The sequence below is a fragment of the Manis pentadactyla genome, chromosome 8 (genome assembly GCF_030020395.1).
Source record: "Manis pentadactyla isolate mManPen7 chromosome 8, mManPen7.hap1, whole genome shotgun sequence".
Classification (NCBI taxonomy): Eukaryota; Metazoa; Chordata; class Mammalia; order Pholidota; family Manidae; genus Manis; species Manis pentadactyla.
The window spans coordinates 71,320,843-71,342,329 of NC_080026.1; the positions used below are offsets into that span (position 1 = coordinate 71,320,843).

The following is a 21,487-nucleotide window of genomic DNA, read 5'->3' on the forward strand; positions in this document are numbered from 1 at the left end:
TATAGAGGAAAATGGCCAAGTTGGGGGAGCTGTTCCAAGCAAAAACGTCCATTGGGGGTGGGAATGTAAATTAGTTCAACCATTGTGGAAATCAGTATGGAGGTTCCTCCAAAAACTCAAAATAGAAATATCATTTGACCCAGGATTTTCACTCTTAGGAATTTACCCTAAGAATGCAGCAGCCCAGTTTGAAAAAGACATATGCACCCCTATGTTTATTGCAGCACTATTTACAATAGCCAAGAAACGGAATGGAAGCAACCTAAGTGTCCATCAGTAGATGAATGGATAAAGAAGATGTGGTACATATACACAATGGAATACTATTCAGCCATAAGAAGAAAACAAATCTTACCATTTGCAACAACATGGATGGAGCTAAAGGGTATTATGCGCAGTGAAATAAGCCAGGTAGAGAAAGACAAGTATCAAATGATTTCACTCATCTGTGAAGTATAAGAACAGAGAAAAAAATTGAAGGAACAAAACAGCAGCAGACTCACAGAACCCAAGAATGGACTAACAGTTACCAAAGGGAAAGGAACTGGGGAAGTTGGATGGGAAGGGAGAGATAAGGGGGGAAAAGGGGTATTACCATTAGCTTACATAATGTAGCGGGGGTGATATGGGAAAGGCAGTGTAACACAGAGAAGACAAGCAGTGATTTATAGCATTTTACTACGCTGATGGACAGTGACTGTGATGGGGTATGTGGTGGGGACTTGATAATAGGGGGAGTCTAGTAACCATAATGTTGCTCATGTAATTGTACATTAATAATAGCAAAAAAAAAAAAGTCCATTGGGGTAAAGTGGTAGTCCCACATATTGTGGCTTCTCATTAGCTGGGATGTTGCAGGGAGGCAGAAACCTTCTTCCTGCTGCATTTCCTTTCCAAGAAAGAGACAGAAGCAGTAATCAATGAGGAAATGAATAAAGATCTGCTTCAGATATTTTAAAAAGCAGGAGATCATCTCCCTCTTCTTTAAAGAAGCAAAAACAGTACATCATCCATTTCTTCTAGAGGGGTATGAGATTTACAAGGAGTGGTGAGTGTTGGAGCTTCCCCTGCATGCCTCCTGACACTATGTCAGTGAGGTTTCCCTTTGTTAATTTTCACATTCCCCCTTTTTGATCAAGGTCTTTCTCTGGAAACATCACTGATCAAGAATCAGGTTTTCTTTATCGAGTGGTTTGTCCCTTAGAGCCAGGAAGGACCTTTCCTTGTTGTCATGTCCTATGTCATGTACACAGCAAAAGTACATAGAAGTTGGAAACCACTTAAGGTCACATTTGAGTAACAAGCAAAGTTAGGAGGGAGAACTCTTAGGCACCTCCCGTGTCCTTGGTAGTCTGTATTACAAGCATTGGAGATCATCTCCTTATTGGGTATATCACTTTTCCAAAAGCTTGACAGACAATAAAATAGAAAACTTAAAATAATTACACAAAACAGAATAAGTAACATGACAATACCAAATTGCATGATAGTCCTAAACCAGGACTCTAAGTCTGAAAGTAGCCAATAGAAAATATTTACTGGCACTTATTCTGACTTAGGGTAGAAAAGGTCTTCCTACAGAGGCCAACCCAGAGTCATGCATGCCTCCTGGAAGTCCCCAGCCATGAAAGCAGAATAGTGTGCTGCAAGAGCACACTGGAAGTAATTAATTGAGCACATTTGAGTAGATACAGTACAGGTACAAAGATGAAGCAAATAGCTAATGAACTTTTTGCAAGAATAGCAGCACTTCAAAGATGTATTAAAACAGTATTTTTATCTCAAAAGAACTGTTTGGAACCAATTGTGTTATCTATGATACAGCCCATAAGGTTGCAATTTCAGAGACCATGAATTTGCATAAGAATCCAAGTCAGTTAATGGTTCAGATAAAAGAAAGACTTTTGTGAATTCTGGACCTTCTAACCCCTCAGAAAAAGCTCATGGGTTCACGATGAAGCTGTTTCCAAAAGACCATAATCAAAACAAGAGGTTTCACCTTTTGCAAGGGCTTGGGAAGTGCAGACAAGTGCATTTTCTTTCCAAGAAAGAGAAAGACGCAGTCATCAATGAGAAAACATATACAGATCTGGTCCAGATATCTCAGGAAAGTTCTCTTGTCTAATGTTGTCTGCTTCAATTCTGGGAAATCTTTATTTCCAGGTCACCAGATGGAGTGTGGCCCAGTCAGGGTTTGATGCTTTCTTTAGATGTGTCACATGAACCCAAGAGTCTGTTCCCTGGAGTTTGACAGCCCCAGGTTTGGTTAGTTCCTGATGAAGACCTTTCTGGTGAGGTTGAAGAGTCTTCCTGGACGTGTCTTTTCTAATAGGTGAAATCTCAGGTTAGGTGTGATGCTTCAGGTCGTTGTCTCCTGAGTGTGCACTGTGAAAGATTGCTCTACCAAGCATGATTATTTTAACAGAAGTAATTGGGCCTTCACAGTATTAAAGTGTCTCCTTTTATCAGCTGTGAGGTAAAGGAGGAAGGGGCCAAGTACATTGGACTATCTCAAAGGGGGAGAGTCTACTCATTCCAAAAGGGTGTATCTGAAGCTTAAAAGGACTAATAGCTATATTTTTGGCTAAGGTATTTGGATGGGCTCTACAAATTTTGCCAATTGAATCTTAATTGTGCTGTTAGTGCGTTCAATTGCCCCGAGGATGTTATACATGATGCAAGTGCAGTAAAACCAACCAGACAGCACAGATCAAAGTACCTGACCAGTAACTGGGTTCCCCTAATGACTGTGATGTTTGAGAGGGATTCTCCAGGAGGGGTAAGTTTTCCTAACGGAAATTTTAGTCACAGAAGCAGCATTGGCCTGTCAACAAGGGAAAGCTTTGGTCCAGTGAGAAAACAAATATAACATGACTAACCCATTTTTATCCATGTGATGCGGAAGCTGTAAGAAATTCCTTTGTCAGAACTTACATGGCTCATTCAGCAATTTAATACATCCAGAAGCCACATGGACAGGTGGGACAAGTGAAGTAGGCTTTTTTTTGCAGGCTTGTTCCTGTTTCCCCACCAATTTTGGTTCACGAACACTATCACTGTCAGTAGACTGATGGTTTAGTGCATGTTCAGTGGTAAGTAGGAGGAATTTTAGAATTTCTGGTAGGGCCAGATTGTTATTTAGTCCAACCCAGAGTCCTCTGTTTTTACTGAACCAATAGTTATTAGATTTCAGATATTGTTTTTCCCTCTCCAGGTCCATTTGTTGGGTACCTTTTGTCAATTCTCCAGATTATCATTTGGGAGAGCATCCCTTTGGAACATGTCAGAGATTTGGCTTTTGCCTTCTTTAAGGGCAGTATTTTTGGTAGAAATACTTGTGAGGTGGTCTCCTTTGGCCTCCAGGGAGTTGAATCTGGAATGCCCAGAGCCACCTGCAAAAGAATGGCATTTAGTAAATTTTGGACTTAAGAGCTGTTTTAAATTTTACCCCCATTGGAGGTTAGAAAACCTCATTGTTTCCATAATATTCCAAAGTCATGAACTACCCCAAAGGCATACCAACTGTCAGTAAACATGTGGTTTTACCCTTGACTTAAGTTATAAGTTCGACTAGAGGCATATAACGCAGTTTATTGGGCCAAAGTAGCCAAACGTAAAAGTATTGCCACAATGATTTCAAGTGTAGTGCAATTTCATACCCTGCACAATACTTGCCATCTTCATTTTTTAAATAAGAACAATCAATGAGCTATGAAAAACTGCTATTGTTAGAGGAGTTACCTATAAATTGTCATGGAGTCAAAAGGTGATCTGCCAGCATTAAGCAGTTGTGAGGGATTTCCTCTGCAGCCAAATGTAGTCCTATTGCAAGACCAGATGCCCTAAGTGTTGAACTTGAGCTTGAGCAAACTGCAGCTTTTCTTTGGAGACTTCATACGCCGAAAAGGCCAAAAGTTTTAGCAGGTAGAATCTGTCTTCCTGTAAAGGGACTTGAGAAGGAGAGCAGAAAAGCAGACTATTTATGTATTTAACAAGGTAGATCCTGGAAACTTTCCATCATCCAAGTAAGTCTTTAAGGTTTATGGAAAGTAAGGATTCTCTGTGAAACCGCAGGGCATTACCTTCCAGTTGTATTTCTGTTCTTCCCAAGTGAAAGCAAAAAGATATTTGCTATCCTTATCAAGTGGAATGCTAAAGATACACTGAATCGATCAATTACAGTGAAGAATCTGCTTTCCGCGGGAATGGATGTCAGCTGTTTATGGGGGATAGGAACAACAGGGTACTAAGGGAGAACAATGACATTTGTTGCTCAGAGGTCCCGGACAAACTTCCATTCTCAGCCATTGGGTTTTCGCACAGGTAAAATGGGGGTTTTATGGGGACTGGTGCAGGGGAAGAGGTCCTGAGCCTTGTAATCTTCTATTAAGGGCTTGATGCTTTAAAGGGCATGTTGTAGAGTATTGTTTATAGAGGAGAGGTTTTGAGTGATCTCTTTGAATTTTGATGGGAGTTTCTGTGGAGTCTGCCAATGTGAGTTGAAAATTTTGCCCATCCAGAGGATATCAGCTGATCCAAGAAGACAAAATGATCAATGTTCCCAGACTCAGCTGGAGTACCTGTCACAGACAGAGCAAATAAAAGATGTTTAAGGGTCACTTAATTCCCATGGTTGGCTATTTTGATTACTACTGTCAAATTCTAAGATTATTTCCCTCCTTTTGGGAGAAAGAAGTTCTGTCATGATATATATATTTTAAAGAAATATTGGTTCAATAAATAAATAGGGTGGAGGAATTGAGGAGAAGAGGATATTTATCTCTCAAGGGCCCAGACAAAAGGGAATAGGTTCAGAGGCAGGAGCTTGAGGTCTATTTGAGACCCCATTATTTGCACCGTTTTAGCGCTCCAAGGCAGGGTCTGCTGTATAGCAGTGGGGTTGAGCAAACGTAGCTCTCGTGTTAATAAGGACAGAGAGAGACTCATGCCCAGTCCAGCGTGGTTCCTCCAGGCCAATTAAGAAGGAGGACTGGGAAGAGTCTTTGTAGTTCCTTGGAACCTGACCGTTGGGAATTTAGGACATTGGAATGGGTGGCTAGAAGGCTGAAGGTGCCTGAAGCATTTAAATTTTAGTAGTATTTTTTTCTCTTTTTAAACCAGTATCCTGGCTCTTTGCAAGAGTGGTAAGAATAAGAGGTTTTGGGTTTTGTTAGGGCCCTTCATTTGCTGGAGTTGAAAGTTAAGAATTTTAGTGGTCTTTATTTTAGGTGAGCTACCATTGTGTTTTATTTAGAGTGTGAATAACCATGGACATGTCCAGAGAACAAAGGAAAGGAACAGTTTATTATAGAGGAAAATGGCTGAGTTGAGAGGGCTGTTCTAAACACAATTATCCATGCAGGACACTGGGAGTCCCCTGTGTTGTGGCTTCTCATTGGCTGAGTTGTGACAGTCTCTCATTGGCTGGGCTGTTGGGAGGTGGTGGAGGTGGAAGCCTTCTTCTTCCTGCTGGGAGTAAAGTAACTAAATTGTAGGGTGACCATCTTTTCTGGTGGAGTCTGAGGTATACAAGGAGTGGTGGGGTGAGAGCTTCCTCTGCAGGCCTCCTGATGCCATGTCAGTGAGGTTTCCCTTTAATAAGTTTTACACTTTCTTGAGGACATTGCATGGTCCCTCCTAGCGGGCTGCAGGCTGTGTTATGATTTTCCCAGTACATGGAACCCTGGGTGGTGGGGTTGCCTTCTCTCTGCCCATCTTGGATACCTGGGCCTGACCTCTGCCCCTCCATCCCCTACCAGTGTTTAGATCCAAAGTTGTAGGATAATTCTCCTTTCCTATATCCACAGTAACTTCTGCCTTGGATTCTCTTGTGGTTTCTTTCTTGGGACATGCTTCCAGTAGCTTTGTGTGATTACTATTTAGTGTATGACTTGATCCTCTATTGGATTAGAAGCCCCTTTAGGGAAAGGATTATGTTGGACCAATTTCTTGATGTGTGCAGAGCTAAGCATGGTATTGGTTCAAGCTTGGTACTTAATGGTTTTGTGTTAATTATTATGATGGTGAAGATAGTAAGTACCAATTACTATATGCTCATGATCTGTCTGGCCCTGTGCTATGTTACTTTAAACATGTTGTCTCAGGTAATCCTCATGTCAGTTCTGTAAAGAAGCATTACTATGCTCCCCTTAAAGACAAGGACTGGACACTTAGATTAAGTGAACTGGCTAAGGCCATGGAGCAAAGAAAAGGTAGAACTGGGTTTTTAATTTATTTCCACGTGAATAGATAGATGCATGGATGGCCTAGTGAAACACACATACAGACTCGTCACAGAATTTGCAAAATTACCACCTCACACCTGAAACCACCACACCTAAGGACAGCTGGCTTCCCCCAGACAACCTGGCCCAGCATCATGATGTGGTCTTCCCATTTGGGGGCTGCTATTGGTCCAGTCCCAGGCTGGGGCTGCCAAACTTATCAGCTCCTGGACTTCAAGATGATCTGCCCAGTGGCTTCTATCCTTTCTCTAGCTTCATATTCCTACTTGGCCTCAGCATACTCTGTAAGCTCCAGCTGGGCAGGGCTTTTGTCTCTCCTAGGAAAGTGCTTGTACGTGGCAGGTGGTCAATAAATAAGCACTGTTTTCAAGTTGCCTTTTATATAAGGTCTACTTGTATCTTCTGAGCAACATTAGTGAGAAATATGGAGGCTAACACACAGGTATTTTACATAAAATTAAGTGCTAAGTGAAGCTCCATGAAAACAAACACAAAAGAGGGACCTTCCTGCAATCTGTGGACAGATCCGTCTGTCTGGGCTTGGCTCTTTGTATAAACAGACAGTCCTGATGAGAATTGTTGCTGAAAGGCCTGAAAGGTAACAACCGGCCAGTTCAGATGAAGCGTGTGATGTGCTGGTGACACCACATGGTTGTGAAGGGAAACACAGTTTGGGTCTTTTGACAACATAGGGAGAAAAATGGTGGAGGTGGTCAGGAGCCGGGAAACCCACAGCAGGAACACAGCTGCAAGTTAAAATTATGTGGCTCTAGCATGTGCACCACGCTGATGACGATGACAACAGCAGCAGTAACAGCTGATGTCAGGAGGATTCCTGATGTCCCAGCACCCCATGCTGTGTGCTTGATGTAAATTAACTCATTTAAGTGTCACAGAGGGTAGTGGAAGTTGGAGGGGGGATGCTCATGTGGGGAATAACCAGAGACTGACTTGTTGAGTATGAAAACCCTGAAGGGCTGTGTCTGGTAGGAGAGAGTGAGAAACCTTGCATTAATGGTGGTATATTATTTATCATACTACTAGCCAGGAGCAATGAGAAATGGCAATCGCAAAAGCCATTATACAAATTATGATCTGAAGGGCAGTGTGATGATTAGTGAGCAATTTCAGTGGGTTCTCCTTGTATTTCAGTGGAGTAACAGTTTATTTAGGATTGTGTTCATAGAAAGAGGTACTCAGCTAAGCTCGAGAATGTGGAGGTGTCTCCTAGATCTCTTCACAAGCCTGACTTTCCCACCAAATTGCAGGTAGAGAAGCTAAAACTGACAGGCAGGAGACTTGCTGACCCTCTGACAAGTACCAACAGGTTCAAGAAACCAAGGTCGGGGGAAACCAGAGAGTGTGGCATTTAATACATTTAGTCTGCAAAGCAGAGAAATGTGTCCCCACAGCTATCAGCCACCTAACAATCCCAACAACTGGAGAGGTCAGTTTTCCTTCTAGAAGAAAGACTGGAGGAAAAGTGACCAGAATTACCGTCCCAATCTGGAGGCTGACATAGAAGAATCCACTGAAACACAAAGACTGGGGTATGAAGTATCCCATGCATGTCACAGTGGAAACTAAAGTTACAAATGCACATTTCATACTTTTTTAAAATAATGAAATTGAGCTGCTGAGATTCATATGAATACATTTTACTTAAAAAAATAAATTTCATTTCCCCAATGAAAAAATGTTTTATCTTTTTAATTCTTATTTTATAAAGCATTCATGATCATTTAAAGAAGTTTAATACAGAAAAGCAATAACAGGAGGTTAATACAGAATAACAAAATAAAATTCAGCAGTAATCCTATCACTCAAATGACCATCTTTTTATATATTTTTGTATGCACAGACACATGCGCACATACACACACACACACATGCCCAGAGGTAATATATTTTCTCTGTGACCCAGTATCTTTCTACACAATTGCTTTTAATGGTTGCCTAATAGTCATTGTGGAATGATTCCCTGATGAATTCCAGTAATGTCTTTTGTTCTTTTTATCTACCTATCTGAAACACACAAGAAATTAAATACCAAATCAAAGTACTCTTTTTGTTATCAGCTCTCAAAATTGTTGTCAGTCTGCGTTGCATGTTTTTGCTTTTGTTCTGTGAAGTTGTTCAGGAAATGTTCAGATTTTTGTTTTAAGAAAAGGTTAGATGCTAAGCAGATTGGAACCTGAATACCACAAGATCCTGGAGTTCATTCTCCGGTTATGTAAAACAAAACTGTTAGAGCTGAGGGTGGGCAGGGAGGACTTGGAAAAGTTTGTGAAACCTGGAACCCCTTTCCCTGCACATCTGCCCCCAATTCTCTGACACTGCCCTCTGGTGGTGGAGGTGGCAGTCAACTTGGACCTAGCAACCTCTGGTTCATGTCTTTGTTTTTTTCCTCCTTTTTTCCTTCCCTTGAGTGCTGGAATGGCACTACTTCAGCAGGAAGAAGAAATACTAAAAGGTGCAAAAGCTTTCCTTTTATTCATGTAGATTCTGAGTCTAATAAAATAGTTTGAAATAGGTAAAAAAGAAACTGACCCTTTTTTTTTTTGAGAGGGTATCTCTCATGTTTATTGATCAAATGGTTGTTAACAACAATAAAATTCTGTATAGGGGACTCAATGAACAATCATTAATCAACCCCAAGCCTAATTCTCAACAGGAAACTGAGCCTTTTTATAGCATCTTTTCAAACCCTGCTTTTCTCTCCCACTAAGTTCTCTCTCTCACACATACACACTGATGCACACATACATACTCAAACCACAGGATTGTTTAGCTGTATCATCCATCACATTCCCCTATTGGTGGAAATCCTGATTGCTTTGGCTTTTTCATTATTTTGATGAACAACTTTGCACATACATCTTTATACATCCTGATGAATTAAAAGCTCATTTCCTGCCTTAGTTCCTTTGTGTGAGCAAAGGTGCTGCAAACAGAAACCAGAAGAGCTCCTTCCAAAGAGAATTCTTCAAAACTGGGGCAATAGTGACCTGCTTTTACGGTCTCATTAAAAACAGGTGGGCAAAGTGGCAAGAGGTTCTTTTCCTGACTTCTACCAGAATGTCCCATAGCCTCAGGGCTCTGCCTCTGGGGGATATGGTGGCCTTGAGGCCCTTGAGGGAGGGTGTGCAGGCTGCAGCAGCAGCCCTGGAAGTGGGAAGGCGCAGAGACTGCTTGAGGGCAGGTCCCTTCAAACCATTCCTGAGAGAGCAGAGGCCTGAAGAGCAAAAGCCCTGAGTGGGAGAGGCACTTCTTGGCATCATATATGAGCTCACATGACATATGCAAATAATTTAAGGAAGAATCTGAATAGGTGGAATAAGACCACTAAAATACAGGTAATCACTCTTAATGTAATGTTTTTCAAAGGCCATAATGGGCTGGGGGAACATGGCAAAGAGCTTATTGAGCATTTATATGTATTGTTTCATGGAAACCCCAAAACAACTTTACATGGGAAAGCTTACAAATGTCTTAATTTTAGAGGCAGGCAGGCATCTGGGGCCATGGAGAGGTTAAGTAACTTGTCACAGCCTTACAGCCACTAATTTCCAGGGCTTGTATTTGTGCTCAGGTCTTGCTGAAACCAAAATTCTTGCTCTTAATCATTATGTTATATTACTTGCTTTCCAATTAGAGGGGAAAATAGAGTAGGGATTGATCAATCTTATCATCGATTTGTTGCAGAAACCGCAGGAACTATGAACAAGGAGTCGGGACACCGAGACGTTTGGCGAGAAGCAGAGTTTATTGGTGCCGGCATTGGCTCAGCAGATTCCCATCCAAAGGCTGAGCCCCGACTGCAGCAGGGCCATGCCATTCATACATCCACTACAAGGTTGGGGAGTAGTCAGTATCCAGGAACCGTTGCAGTGAAAGCTATTAGGTCACCATAGGTGTATCCAGGATGCTAGTTATATTTTAATCTATCCCTGTAAAGATTACCCAGATACCGTATTATAAACTAATGGGCTTCCGTGACTCTGGTCAACAAGCTGTTCCATACCACTGAGTCCTGGTGGGGGGAATACATTGTTATATTGTTCCAATCCCAAGCACCCAAGCACCTTGTGATTCCTCTACATTCCTGAAGCCTCAACAGAAACTTTGTCTCCTTGGCTTCCTTGACTTCCTACCACAGATTCTTTATTTTTGTCTCCATTCTTCATTGAGCTTAAGAGCTACACTCCCCTCATTTATCCACTAGGTACCCATATAGTCATTTGTTTTTTCTTCTCAAGTTTCTGAAATATTTGATGCATCTTTAGATCTATTTTGTTAATATTGATAATCTGTTGAGAAATAGCTTCTTAGATAATTTCACCATCATTCTTCTTGTCTGAGGAGTATCACTTAACCATCATGGAAAAGTTATGGTTATCTATAAAATAACCACATTCAAGAAGGAATTTAACTCAGATTGAGAGAATATCAAGGAGTAATTCAATCTTGATTAACAGCCTTAAGAGGACTTGTCTCTTGTGATGAAACTTCCTTGTGAAGCATGGCTGGATTCCTTCATCTCTTCTCAGTGGTGTCTGTTCACTGGCTTTAGGTCCAACATCCACCTCTCCTGGAGAGGCAATTTGCTAAACAGCTCCTCTCAGCTGCCAACTTGTTTTTGAAAACAAACACTAGCAAAACTTCATATCATTTTAAAGGCAAGTCTTTGGGAATCATTCTTTGGGTAACTTCATCCTGACTGACATTCTCTGATGGCTGTGATTTTCATTTTTGTTCACTGAAATATTTCATCTTTGTTAATCTTAGTCTGGAGTTATCTCTTGTGAAAACTTTTGTAAAGATTACTTTTGAAATACTAAAGTTAAGCAAATTAAACTTGAAATGAAGAAAATATTTATGCTTTCATGGCTACCTAGAAATGGGTCATAGCACACTGAAATACCTTCTGAAGTTTTACCTTGGGCAACCCTGACTTGCATTACAAGATGACATCTGTGGGAATACTTAGCCTGAATTTATTTTACCTTGCTTATCTGTTTTTCTTGATAAAAGATTGAGATAATGGAACTTACCTCAGGAGAGGTGGTATCTTCAGGAGAGAAAACACTGAGCATTTTGTCCTGATGGGCTACAGGCAGATGGCATTGTGAGCTCAGCGTCAGCCCAGCCTTGCTCCAAACTGCTCCCAATTCCTAGGACATTTTTTGTGGCTATCTTCCACTAAAAATTTTCTTCCTCTCTATAGTATTTGCCAGGGGACTTCACTGAGTTGGATCCTCTCCATAGATTTTGTGACAGCATTTTCTGGGAAGAATTGCTCTGTTTCAAACTATTCACTATTTGTTCCCCTCTTAAAAAATGCCTTAGATTTTTATCCTGACTCATCTTATACTTCAACCTTTTTATCTCCAGATGTATTTAACTTGACTTATGTGCTATTATTTGTGATGACATTTGCTGAGAAATTTGTTCTTTATTTAGTAGCTTTATCCATGACAATGATAATTCTTTTGATATTTTGTTTTGAAGGGACCTGGATCTGGGTACTAATGTGCCTAAAGGCATGTTCTTAGGCATAATACCCTGTAGAAACTCTTCAGTAAACCTGTCTACTTCTGAAGAGTAAAGCCAAGAAACTCTGTCCTGGGGCTTCCCTTATAATGGTTTAATTCCTCCTGATTTCAAGATTTGCTTAGTTTTATCATTTCTCCTTGACTTAACAAACCATCCTTTTTTGTTCTGAGTATCTTGATTTTGGGGCATTATTTTTCTGTATGAACTTCCTGAACATCTTCTGTTCTGGCCAATTCTATTGATGGAAGCTTCTCTTTCTAAAGCCATTTTCTCAGTAATTATACTTTAAATGTAGTGATGGAAATGCTTCATACATATTGGAAATTTGGGAGAGTTTCCCTCTGGATTTCTCTGTCAATTTGACTCAACTGCCCTAAATAGACTTCTGAAGACATGTGTTTTAGTCCACCTCTTTTCTACATGGCAACCTCCCAGAAGGAGCTGCATAAGCATTGCATTTTGAGGAGCCTTGTCTTGATTATCTTTATCCAAGGATCTCAGGTGTACAAGGGACCCTCTTGAGCAAATTTTTTTGTGGCTAGTTTTTATTCATGGAATCTCTTTATCCAACAACTGATTTTTGAGGAATCTCACAAACAATGATTGTGGCAGTGATGAATATTGAGGAATTTTTTTCTAGCTAGCTTTTCTAATAGAATTGCTTTCTATGGTCTTTATTCATGAGGATTTCTCCTTGGCCCAACTCCCCTGATAATAATTCTTGCAAAGGTCTCCTTAGCTATTTTATCCATGAAGTTAATTTCTTCAGGCAAATGATTTGGAGATATTTTATTTTGGCCCATTTATGGTCTTGGAAAATGTCCAGTGTTGACTTTTCTGGAGGTGGGGATAGGGAAATAATTGCAGTCCATCTAAAAACAGCTTTGGGTTTCATCATTAGGGGCAAAATTTCTCATCAATTTCTCCCTTCTTGGCATTATCTGTGGAATTCTATGTTTTGGTGCCTCTCATGGAGTAATTTTTGCCCAAACAACCTGTATCTGTCAACTATATTTCTCCTGATATTTTTGATCATTCTATTTCATTTTGCCTAAATTTATCTACAAGTCTGATATTTTCAGACAATGATACTTTAGGTTCTGTCATTTTATTCCTGGAGGTCATCATTTTGATAATGGCAACTGCAGACTTCTTTTTTCTTTTTAGTAATTTCTTTGCAATGGGTATCTTTCGACCATAACTCTAGAAGGCAGCAGACACAAGAAATCCCATCTAGTGCCAGCATGATTTCTGACCATGGCTTCCAAAGATCTGCTTTTTTGGGGACACTTACTGAGATTCTCTTCCCTCTGTGACATTTGGACTTGCCTTTTGTTGAAAGACATCAGAAGGACTATCTTCTTGACAAATAGAACACAAACATGAAAGGCAAAACACCCAGAGAAACTTGCCTTTAGTAATATGAGACATGCAATATGACTCAGCTCTAAGCCACCTTCGAGGAACTGTTAGCTCAAGCATTGAACTGTCTTCAGACAAATCATAAATCTTAATCCTGCAGGAAAACTACTCACCAGTTTTTCTTTGCTGACAAGCATCTTCTTACAGCTACATTTTTGGATAATATAAACCATTTCATTTTCATATTGTAAAACTGTCTGGTTGTGATATCATAGCTGTTGTATTTGGTCTCCCAAAATCATTCTTACTCCATGTCTAAAGATAGAAAAGGGGATTTATTTCCCCACTGGCTATTCAACCTTTTGAAAAGTGTTTATGAACTACATCTGTCACTGGTAAGAACTTTACTTTATGGACTTTATCACATATATTGTTATAACAGTGTCTCTAAAGTATCTAACATGAATTTTTGAAGTATCCTGTTTATGATTGTAAATGCATTGGTTAATTCTGGCCTATAAGATGATAAAATATGCGTGAGTGAGCTTAAATGCTTCTGGATAACTGAAAGCTCTTTGAAGATTTCATTTCATCTAAGAGAAAAGAAAAAAAACTGTAATCGACTTGAAGCAACAGTCCCTGGATAGAGGAATTAGACTTCCCTTATTAGAAAGTATTAGGCAGCACAGCCTGGCAGTCAAATATATGAGCTCCTGACATACAGACCCAAATGCCACTTCCTGGCTGTCTAACCTTGGGCCAACCATTAACCTCTGAACTCTAGTTTCATTATCTGCAACACTGAAATTATTAAAGTACCCAACTCAGGGAGTGTTTTGAAAATTAAATGAGATAATATAATGCCTGGCACATATTAAACATCCTACGTCAGTCATATATTATTATTGAAAACTAAGATAATGCTTTTTGACTATGTCTGTTTCTTTAATTAAACACATGTGGACAAATAAACTTGAGTTATAAATGGGAATTTCCATATTCCCTTTAGAAGAGTATTGAAAGACAGTCTGACTGAATACACACCCTTTGGGGGAAGATGCACTCTATCCAAGATCCTAGCTCTTTGGGAAGGGTCCTGGTTTTAGTCACTTCAAAATCCTGCATTATTTTGTGACAGATTTACTCAGCCCTTTAATTTCCCCCTACACAAATAAAAGCTGGGATCCATTCTAGACTTCTTCATCCCACTCACTGCTTATACTTGTTCCCCAGCATCTCTCAGATCTAGTCCTTCCCCTGCACCCTGAGCCTCTTGGACAGTTTGGTTTGTACACATACACCCTGCTTAGCTCTAGTGAGCACTCACTCCTGCCTCTGTGTCTTTGCACGAACCCTTCTTCCAGCCTGAAATGCTCTTGTGGTGTCTTCTACCTGCCTTTGTTTCTGCTGTCATCTTTCCCTGCATTGGACTCTCTGTGGTCACTGAACACCTCCCACGCACTCAGCACTGAGCACTCCTGTCCATCACAGCTGCCCTTAGTAGCTACAGGACAGGTGAGAGGGCTGCTGACTCTAAGAACTAGGAGGTGAGGAGGAAAACAAGGTTGCCTTTCTTCGCGGTAGTCTTCAGTTGCTCAGTAAGAGCTAAGCAAGCTTCCTCAGAGGTTGAATACATAATGTCACCTTAGAGAGAGAGGCCAGAAAGACTATACCCTGAGTGAAGGCATTCAGCTCCCTCCAGAGATTGTGTCCATCAGAGGGGGAAGCGCAGCATTGGCAGTGACCTCCAGGAGAGACCTGGTCATTTCACTTTGCTGTTTTCAGTCCCTGGGCAAAACTAGCCCTCAGTAAAGCCTGAGAGAGTCTGGTAACCAGTCATGACTGGGTTTGTCCTGGACTGTGGGGTAGTGCCATTTCCTGGGAGAGGGATGAAACGGGCTGCGGGCCAGTGCCCTTAACCATCTGGGTTCCAAGGCTCTTCTGAGGGCAGGGCTGATGAGTGAGCTCACACTCTCACTCTGGGACCAAACTGTTGGGAGTTTGAACACTGGCTCTCCCACTTCCCCGGAGGCAGGAAGGGAATTCTGCTAACAATCAATGTGCTTGAAGGAGAACCTTGACCTTCCAGTAGGATTGTAGCTTTGGCTGACACCTTGATTTCAGCCTGTGAGACTCTGAGAACCCAGTTGAGTCATGCTTGGACTTTTGACCTGCAGAACCGTGAGATAATAAAAAGGTGTTGTTTTAAGCCACACTAGTTTGTGTTAATTTATTACACAGCAATAGAATACATTCAGTCGTCTGTATTAAAATGTAGAACAGAGGATCCCTAATCTTTTCCTAGTCCTGGCGTACCGGAGGAAACTGGACAAGAGAGTGTTAGTGACTGCAGGTCATCATTCAGGGGTGTTCCCTAGGGATGAGAGGGGTTGCCTGAAGGAGCCCTCAGTTGGCTCTATTTACCTCTGTTATCAATCACTATTGCAAATGATTTAGGCATACTCTCTCATTTTTGCTAAATATCAGAACACAAAATTAAGATGATTTTCTTTTGATGGTCCTCAGTTGATTTTTTCCTCCTGTCACTCAATGGCTCTTTGAAAATAAAGTTTCCCTGCTCCTCCTCTATGCTATCTACCTCAAATTCTCATTGACTTGCCTGGTTTTGGTTCCACACAAGAATTCACTCAGTATGGCTGAACACATTAATACTATGCACCAGCCAAATTACCTTGCATAAGGATCATTTGGAAAAATGGGAGAGGAGAGCACAGTATTAAATGATTTTTAGTTGTACTTTAAAACAGCCCACGTTTTCATTGATATTACCACAGTTAGGTTTCCATGTCCTTTTTATATCACACATCCAATTTTACAATTTAAAGAAAACATGGTGTTCATTATGTTACACAATTTCAGCTGAAGCATCATTAGAAAGAAGGGATTCCAAGTTCTTGGGCCTTTCTACAGCGTGGGTAGATTGAAAATGTCTCTAGATCCTGATACGCTGGAGAGGACTCTAACCCCTGGACAGTGGCCACGAGTTCCACAGGGAGCCTGCTCTCTGCAGAAATTGAGGAGTGTGGGGAGATGGGAGCATTCTATGCAAGAGAAGAGAAAGCAAAGTTCTGTGGTGGGACCAGGCCTGGAATGTTTGAAGAGCAACAAGGTGTCAGTGTGGCTGGAGTGAAAAGAACAGTATGGAGAGTAAAATGGGGAATCAGACTTTTGAGAGTCCAGTAGCTCACAGTAAAAGCCTTGAAAATTTCTGTGACTGAGATAGAAAGCCACTCATTAGACATGACGTGACTTATATTGTATTTACCAAGATCATCCTGGCTTCTTAATGTTGAGGTTAGAAAAGGCCAAAGGCAGAAGGGAGACCAGTTAACAGGCTACTGTAATAATCTAGGCAAAAGATGACTGTGGCTGGGCATTCAAGTGGTTGAATTTTGGGTTTATTTCAAATGGAAAGTCAACAGACCAGATGTGGGGTTACCAATAAAGAATGGAGTCAATGATGACACCAAGAGTTTGACCTGAACAAACAGAAGAATGAAGAGAAATTGGTTCAGGGAGAGCATCAGGGATTCCATTTGGATAAGATGAGTTTGAGATGTCCCTCGGTCATCCAAGTGGACATGTTAAGCAGGCAGTCAAGGAAATCTTGATCAAAGATGTAAATCTAAAATCATCAGTTTAGAGGTGAATATAGATAGAAAATAATCAGGAAAAAAACCTTTGCATTTAATTATCATATGAGTTGTTTCAAAATACCTCTTGTCAGTGACACAGGTACACTCTCGGCCACGTGTAAACACTCTGAGGGGCCTGGCTGAAAAGTCCAACTGAAGTTAAGTCATGAACATATGAGGTGAATGTCTAGTCTTCAAAAAATGATAAAACAAGAAGAAAAAGTCTCATCAGTTTGGTTATTCATTTAAATCCTTATTATGAGTTTATTTCATCCTATGAGTAGTTCAAATTTTTCATGATTAAGGTTTTTTTTTTTTTTTTACATTTTTATGGCTATTACAACAGGACTTAAGCTGTAAGTCCCTACAGATATCTCTTCCATTGTCCCTCAAATTTTTGGTTTTATCCACACGATTATCATCTTCAAGTGAGAGTTCTTCTAGCTGGCCATTGTCTTAGCTTGCGGCTTTGAGGGAATCATCATTAGAATTGCTTGCCTTCTGATAAACCTGACAGGGAGATTTGGAGCCAGGATGCATTCTGGGAGCAATGTCATGTTGAAAAGCCTGGTACTTTCTTTCTTGTGCAGTTCTGATGTTCAATAAGTCTGGCCAGATGACTCCGAAGAAGCAATCTGCTGAGGCATTCCTGGAATCATCCTGGAAGTACCTGGCAGGGACTCCTGCTTGAAAGCCTCCATCTCACGGGGGTTTATGTTTTCCTGCGTGAATATGACCTCTTTTGTGGAACTGGCTACAGATACCAGTGGCTAAATAGAAAACGAAAAACCAAAAAAGTCATTAGCAGAGACCAAAACACACTTGGTATGGCAAGAACACAATATTGCCATTTTCATGCCTAAGACTAAGAATAATACTGAAACAGATGTGCTCCAGTGAAGCATAAAACAAATCTGATAGGATCCAAATGACTCACCAATAATTTAACTACCTGCCAGGAAATAAAGCAATAGCATTTGAAGGAAAATTACACAATCTAGACTCCCTGGAAAGTATCATCTACAATGTTCAGTATACAAACAATTACTAGACATAAGAAAAAGTAGGACAACGTGAACCATAATCTAAAGTTAGTATTTAACAGAAGAGACTTCAAAGAGACAAAGATGTTGGAATTGACAGACAAGGACTTAAAACAGTGATTACAAGTATTTTCAAAAAACTGAAGGAGAAAAATGGACGTGGTGAGTGAAAAGATAGGGCATATCAATAGCGGAAATGGAAATTACACAAAGGAACCAGATGGAATTTCTAGAATTTATAAGTACAATATTTGAAATGAAAAAACTCGCTGAATCCCTAAGCAGGATATTGGACATTGTAGGAGAAAGGGTCAGTAAACTTGAAGACAGATCAATAGAAATTATCCAAACTGAAGCATAGAGGAAAAAAGATTGAAATATGAACACGGTCTCAGTGACCTACAAGACAACATCAGTCTAGCACTGACATGATTGAAGTCCCTGATGAGGTAGGAGTCCTTGGACCTTATGTTGTACTGGCCGCCTCCACTCCCGTCTTCTCCCACTGTCCACTCCACAGCGGATCCTGTGGGGGCGCTGCAGAGGGGTCTTTGAAGTACTTGCCCACATGATCTCTAAGATCCTTCTGACTTCAAAGTGTTTTCAGTCTATGCAGCAAATCTAGGTACTGATTCCATAAAAAATGTATTTCTAAAACATTTGCTCACTCAGATCTTTATAAATAAAGGGATTGCTTTCAGACTTAGAAACTGAATTAGGATTTACTTCTTCAAAGCTGCCTCTGCTTAATGTAGAGAAACCAATAGAAGGTCAACTTTTGCCACCTTTCTTCTAGGTCTGATTCAAATGCTGCCTCTCTGTGAATTTCTTCTTTTAATTGGATATGATCTCTACCACACACAGTGCACTGTTTCTACTCTTTTGACATGTCCAGTGGACCAGTAGTATTCGATCGGGGATTCTCAAAGACTTTCTAAGGAATATGCAAGTAATGATGGCTTTGAGATATTAAGGAAAATTTTGCAAAGCTTTGAACATGTACATAAAAGCCCATCAGCTAAATCAGGAGGCTTGTTAAAATCTTATGCAACCCATCCTGGGCCTATTTGAGATCAGATTTTACAGCACTAGTGACACAAAATCTGAAGGTAACCAATAGAAAGGAATAGTTTGTAATTCACCTTGAGCAATAGATGCATCTCCACCTCTTTGCCCTTTGTTTAGCTCTTTCAGTTTTGTACTAGGAAAGTAACTTGCACTTGAATGATGTGGCTCTCCCTTGCCGGGTAAACAATACCTTCAGCTGTGTTTCAGATTACTGTTGGGTTCTATTTCCTTTTAACAAAAGGAATCAGTTTCCAATAATCACAGCTTGCATATGAACTCTTCCCTAAAACAGAGAACTTGCATGAGTCCAGGCACCATGCTGGCTCTTATTTCCCATATTCCCTAACAATTGCCTTTGTCTCCACTTGGCAAAAGAACAGCATACTTTTCACTCATCTAAATCTTGCTAAGGAATATTGCTACAGGGCATAAAACTGCCTGAGTGCAACACAAAGGGACAATTCAAAATAATGATATGCGCAAAGTTTTCTTTAATAAAGTCATAAAACCAGCGTGGAGTTTTGGGAGTCTTTTCCTGCCTTACATTGCCATATTCTATTAACAGTGAAGTATGGTATTAGAAAAGGAGTAGAATAGGCAGCAAGGTGATGACAACTTTTGCTTAATGACCTCACCTGTATTATCTCCCAACAATTATTCAAAGAATGGATTATTCCTGAGGGAGAGTTCTTTCACACTATTGTCAACCAGTAGTATGAAACTACTTTCTGATTTAATTTATTTATAAAACATCCAGACTTAAAAAATAAACCTATTAATTGTGAGGAAAGCTGAACATATCAGTATAAATGTCCATAAGCATAATATTTTCATGTGTTTATCAAAGTTGGGTTTGGAAACTAGCAAAAGTTAGTGAATTGTACAAGACTGCATTGAAGATTGTAATACATAGGATATAGTGATAGTTAAAAAGATATCAGATGTCTAGCCCATTAAGTCAATTCCTTATCCAGGCGTCATATACTCTGTAGAAGGCGCAAAAGTGAAACAGCATTTTTCAGAAGATTGGGGCAAAAATTGTGGGAGATAAAAGATATGCTTGTCAGACTAATGAATAAAAAGTTGTTTCCAATTACTCTAAGTTAATAATTTATGACCACTATTACAGCATCACAGAGGAGGGATTTGTGACTTGATACATAAACAAATAACATAAAAAATAAAATACATAAGTAATTAGTATATAATAAACTAATATACCTGAAGTATATAATAATAACCATATTTGATTTCTGAAAAATATTGAATCATTTTTTGAAAAAGGCTCAAAGGATCTTGAATGAAATATATTAGTTCTAAGTGATGTATTAGATTTTTTTTAAATCTAATTTTTAAAAAAGTATAACACCTAAGGTATGTTTGAAATCTAAACTGGAATTGCCTTTAAACATTTTTTTCATTGACAAGAATTTCATTGGCAAGGATTGTCAATAAGATTGGTGTTATATGTGAATATGGAAGGAAAAGTCTGCTTTTGGGAACCTCCATGCACTTTGCCTTGTGGCTGAGCTGACTTGTGGATTTCCTGGTATGGATCACTGGGATGTATGTGCCCAATGCTGAATTCTTCCTCCCCACCTTGTGATACTTTTCACGCTTCTGTTGAATCTAACTCTCTCCTTGCTTCAGCACTTCTGTCATTTCAGTTTTTTTGAGGCTATTATCATCCTTCAGCTGGATCTTCTCTTGTCTATTCTGGGGCAATGGGACTCAGATGAATCAGGTCAGCCCCTGGGAAGCAAGTTTAAACGCGCCCTCCCTCACTGGGATAGGCTGCAGGCCCTGGGCCCTTCAGGCCTCCTGAGTCTGCCCTTGTAGCTTTTACCTGCTAGTGCCTCTCAAACCCACCAATCCACAGCTCTCTGGGTTGGATTCCTTCTTCAGATCCTTGACTCCCCACACTTCAGGAACATCTGGGCCTAAGCCATCTCACAAGTTGGATAACTGAGAAACTCCCCAGGGTAGCTCCAGAATCCTGCCTTGGATTTCAAATGACTCTGGGAAAGCCGGAAAGCCCTCCCCATGCCAACCCAGTGCACATACACACCTCTTCTTTCGCTTTAGTGCTCTTCCTGTAATGATAAAGCCAGTGGGCCAGGTACTCTATGGGGTCGCTGGGCCGAACCTTCGCCACATCTGCCAGCGCCTGGGCCAGGCAATTTCCAAAGCACCTCTTCAGATAGTCAGTTTCCATCCCTGTAGCCCAGGAAATACCAAAACAAAGTCACACTGTTTTATACATCTAATCTGATTTTTAAAATAGATACATTCTAACCAATTCAGATTCATTTCAGGATAAATATAAGATGCTTCTGGATCCCATTCTTCCCAAAAGCTTCAATAAATACATACTTGCCAATAGCGCTTATATTCAAATAGTCTTTTAAAAAGCTTTCCAGCTGTTTGAGGTCAGACAATAGGTCCAGCAGGTCATCAGCTAAGAGGAGCTTTATATGTTGGTAGTTAAGGGTGTCTAAGGTCTCCATGCACACATTTCCACCCTTGAGCAAGGAGGAAATAAGTGAGCAGGCAGGAA

The 21,487-nt window shown here is 40.4% G+C and overlaps 1 protein-coding gene across 1 annotated transcript; it reads right to left on the reverse strand.

Moving 5' to 3' along the window:
• Nucleotides 1–15,595: 15,595 nt before the first annotated feature.
• Nucleotides 15,596–21,147, reverse strand: DYDC2 (DPY30 domain containing 2). Its single transcript, XM_036883960.2, is given in 6 exon segments — nucleotides 15,596–16,809; nucleotides 16,902–17,424; nucleotides 17,427–17,589; nucleotides 19,143–19,151; nucleotides 20,491–20,646; nucleotides 20,999–21,147. Coding segments are annotated over 5 exon segments (624 nt in total). The 5' UTR covers nucleotides 21,146–21,147; the 3' UTR covers nucleotides 15,596–16,809; nucleotides 16,902–17,275.
• Between the last annotated feature and the right edge of the window lie 340 nt (nucleotides 21,148–21,487).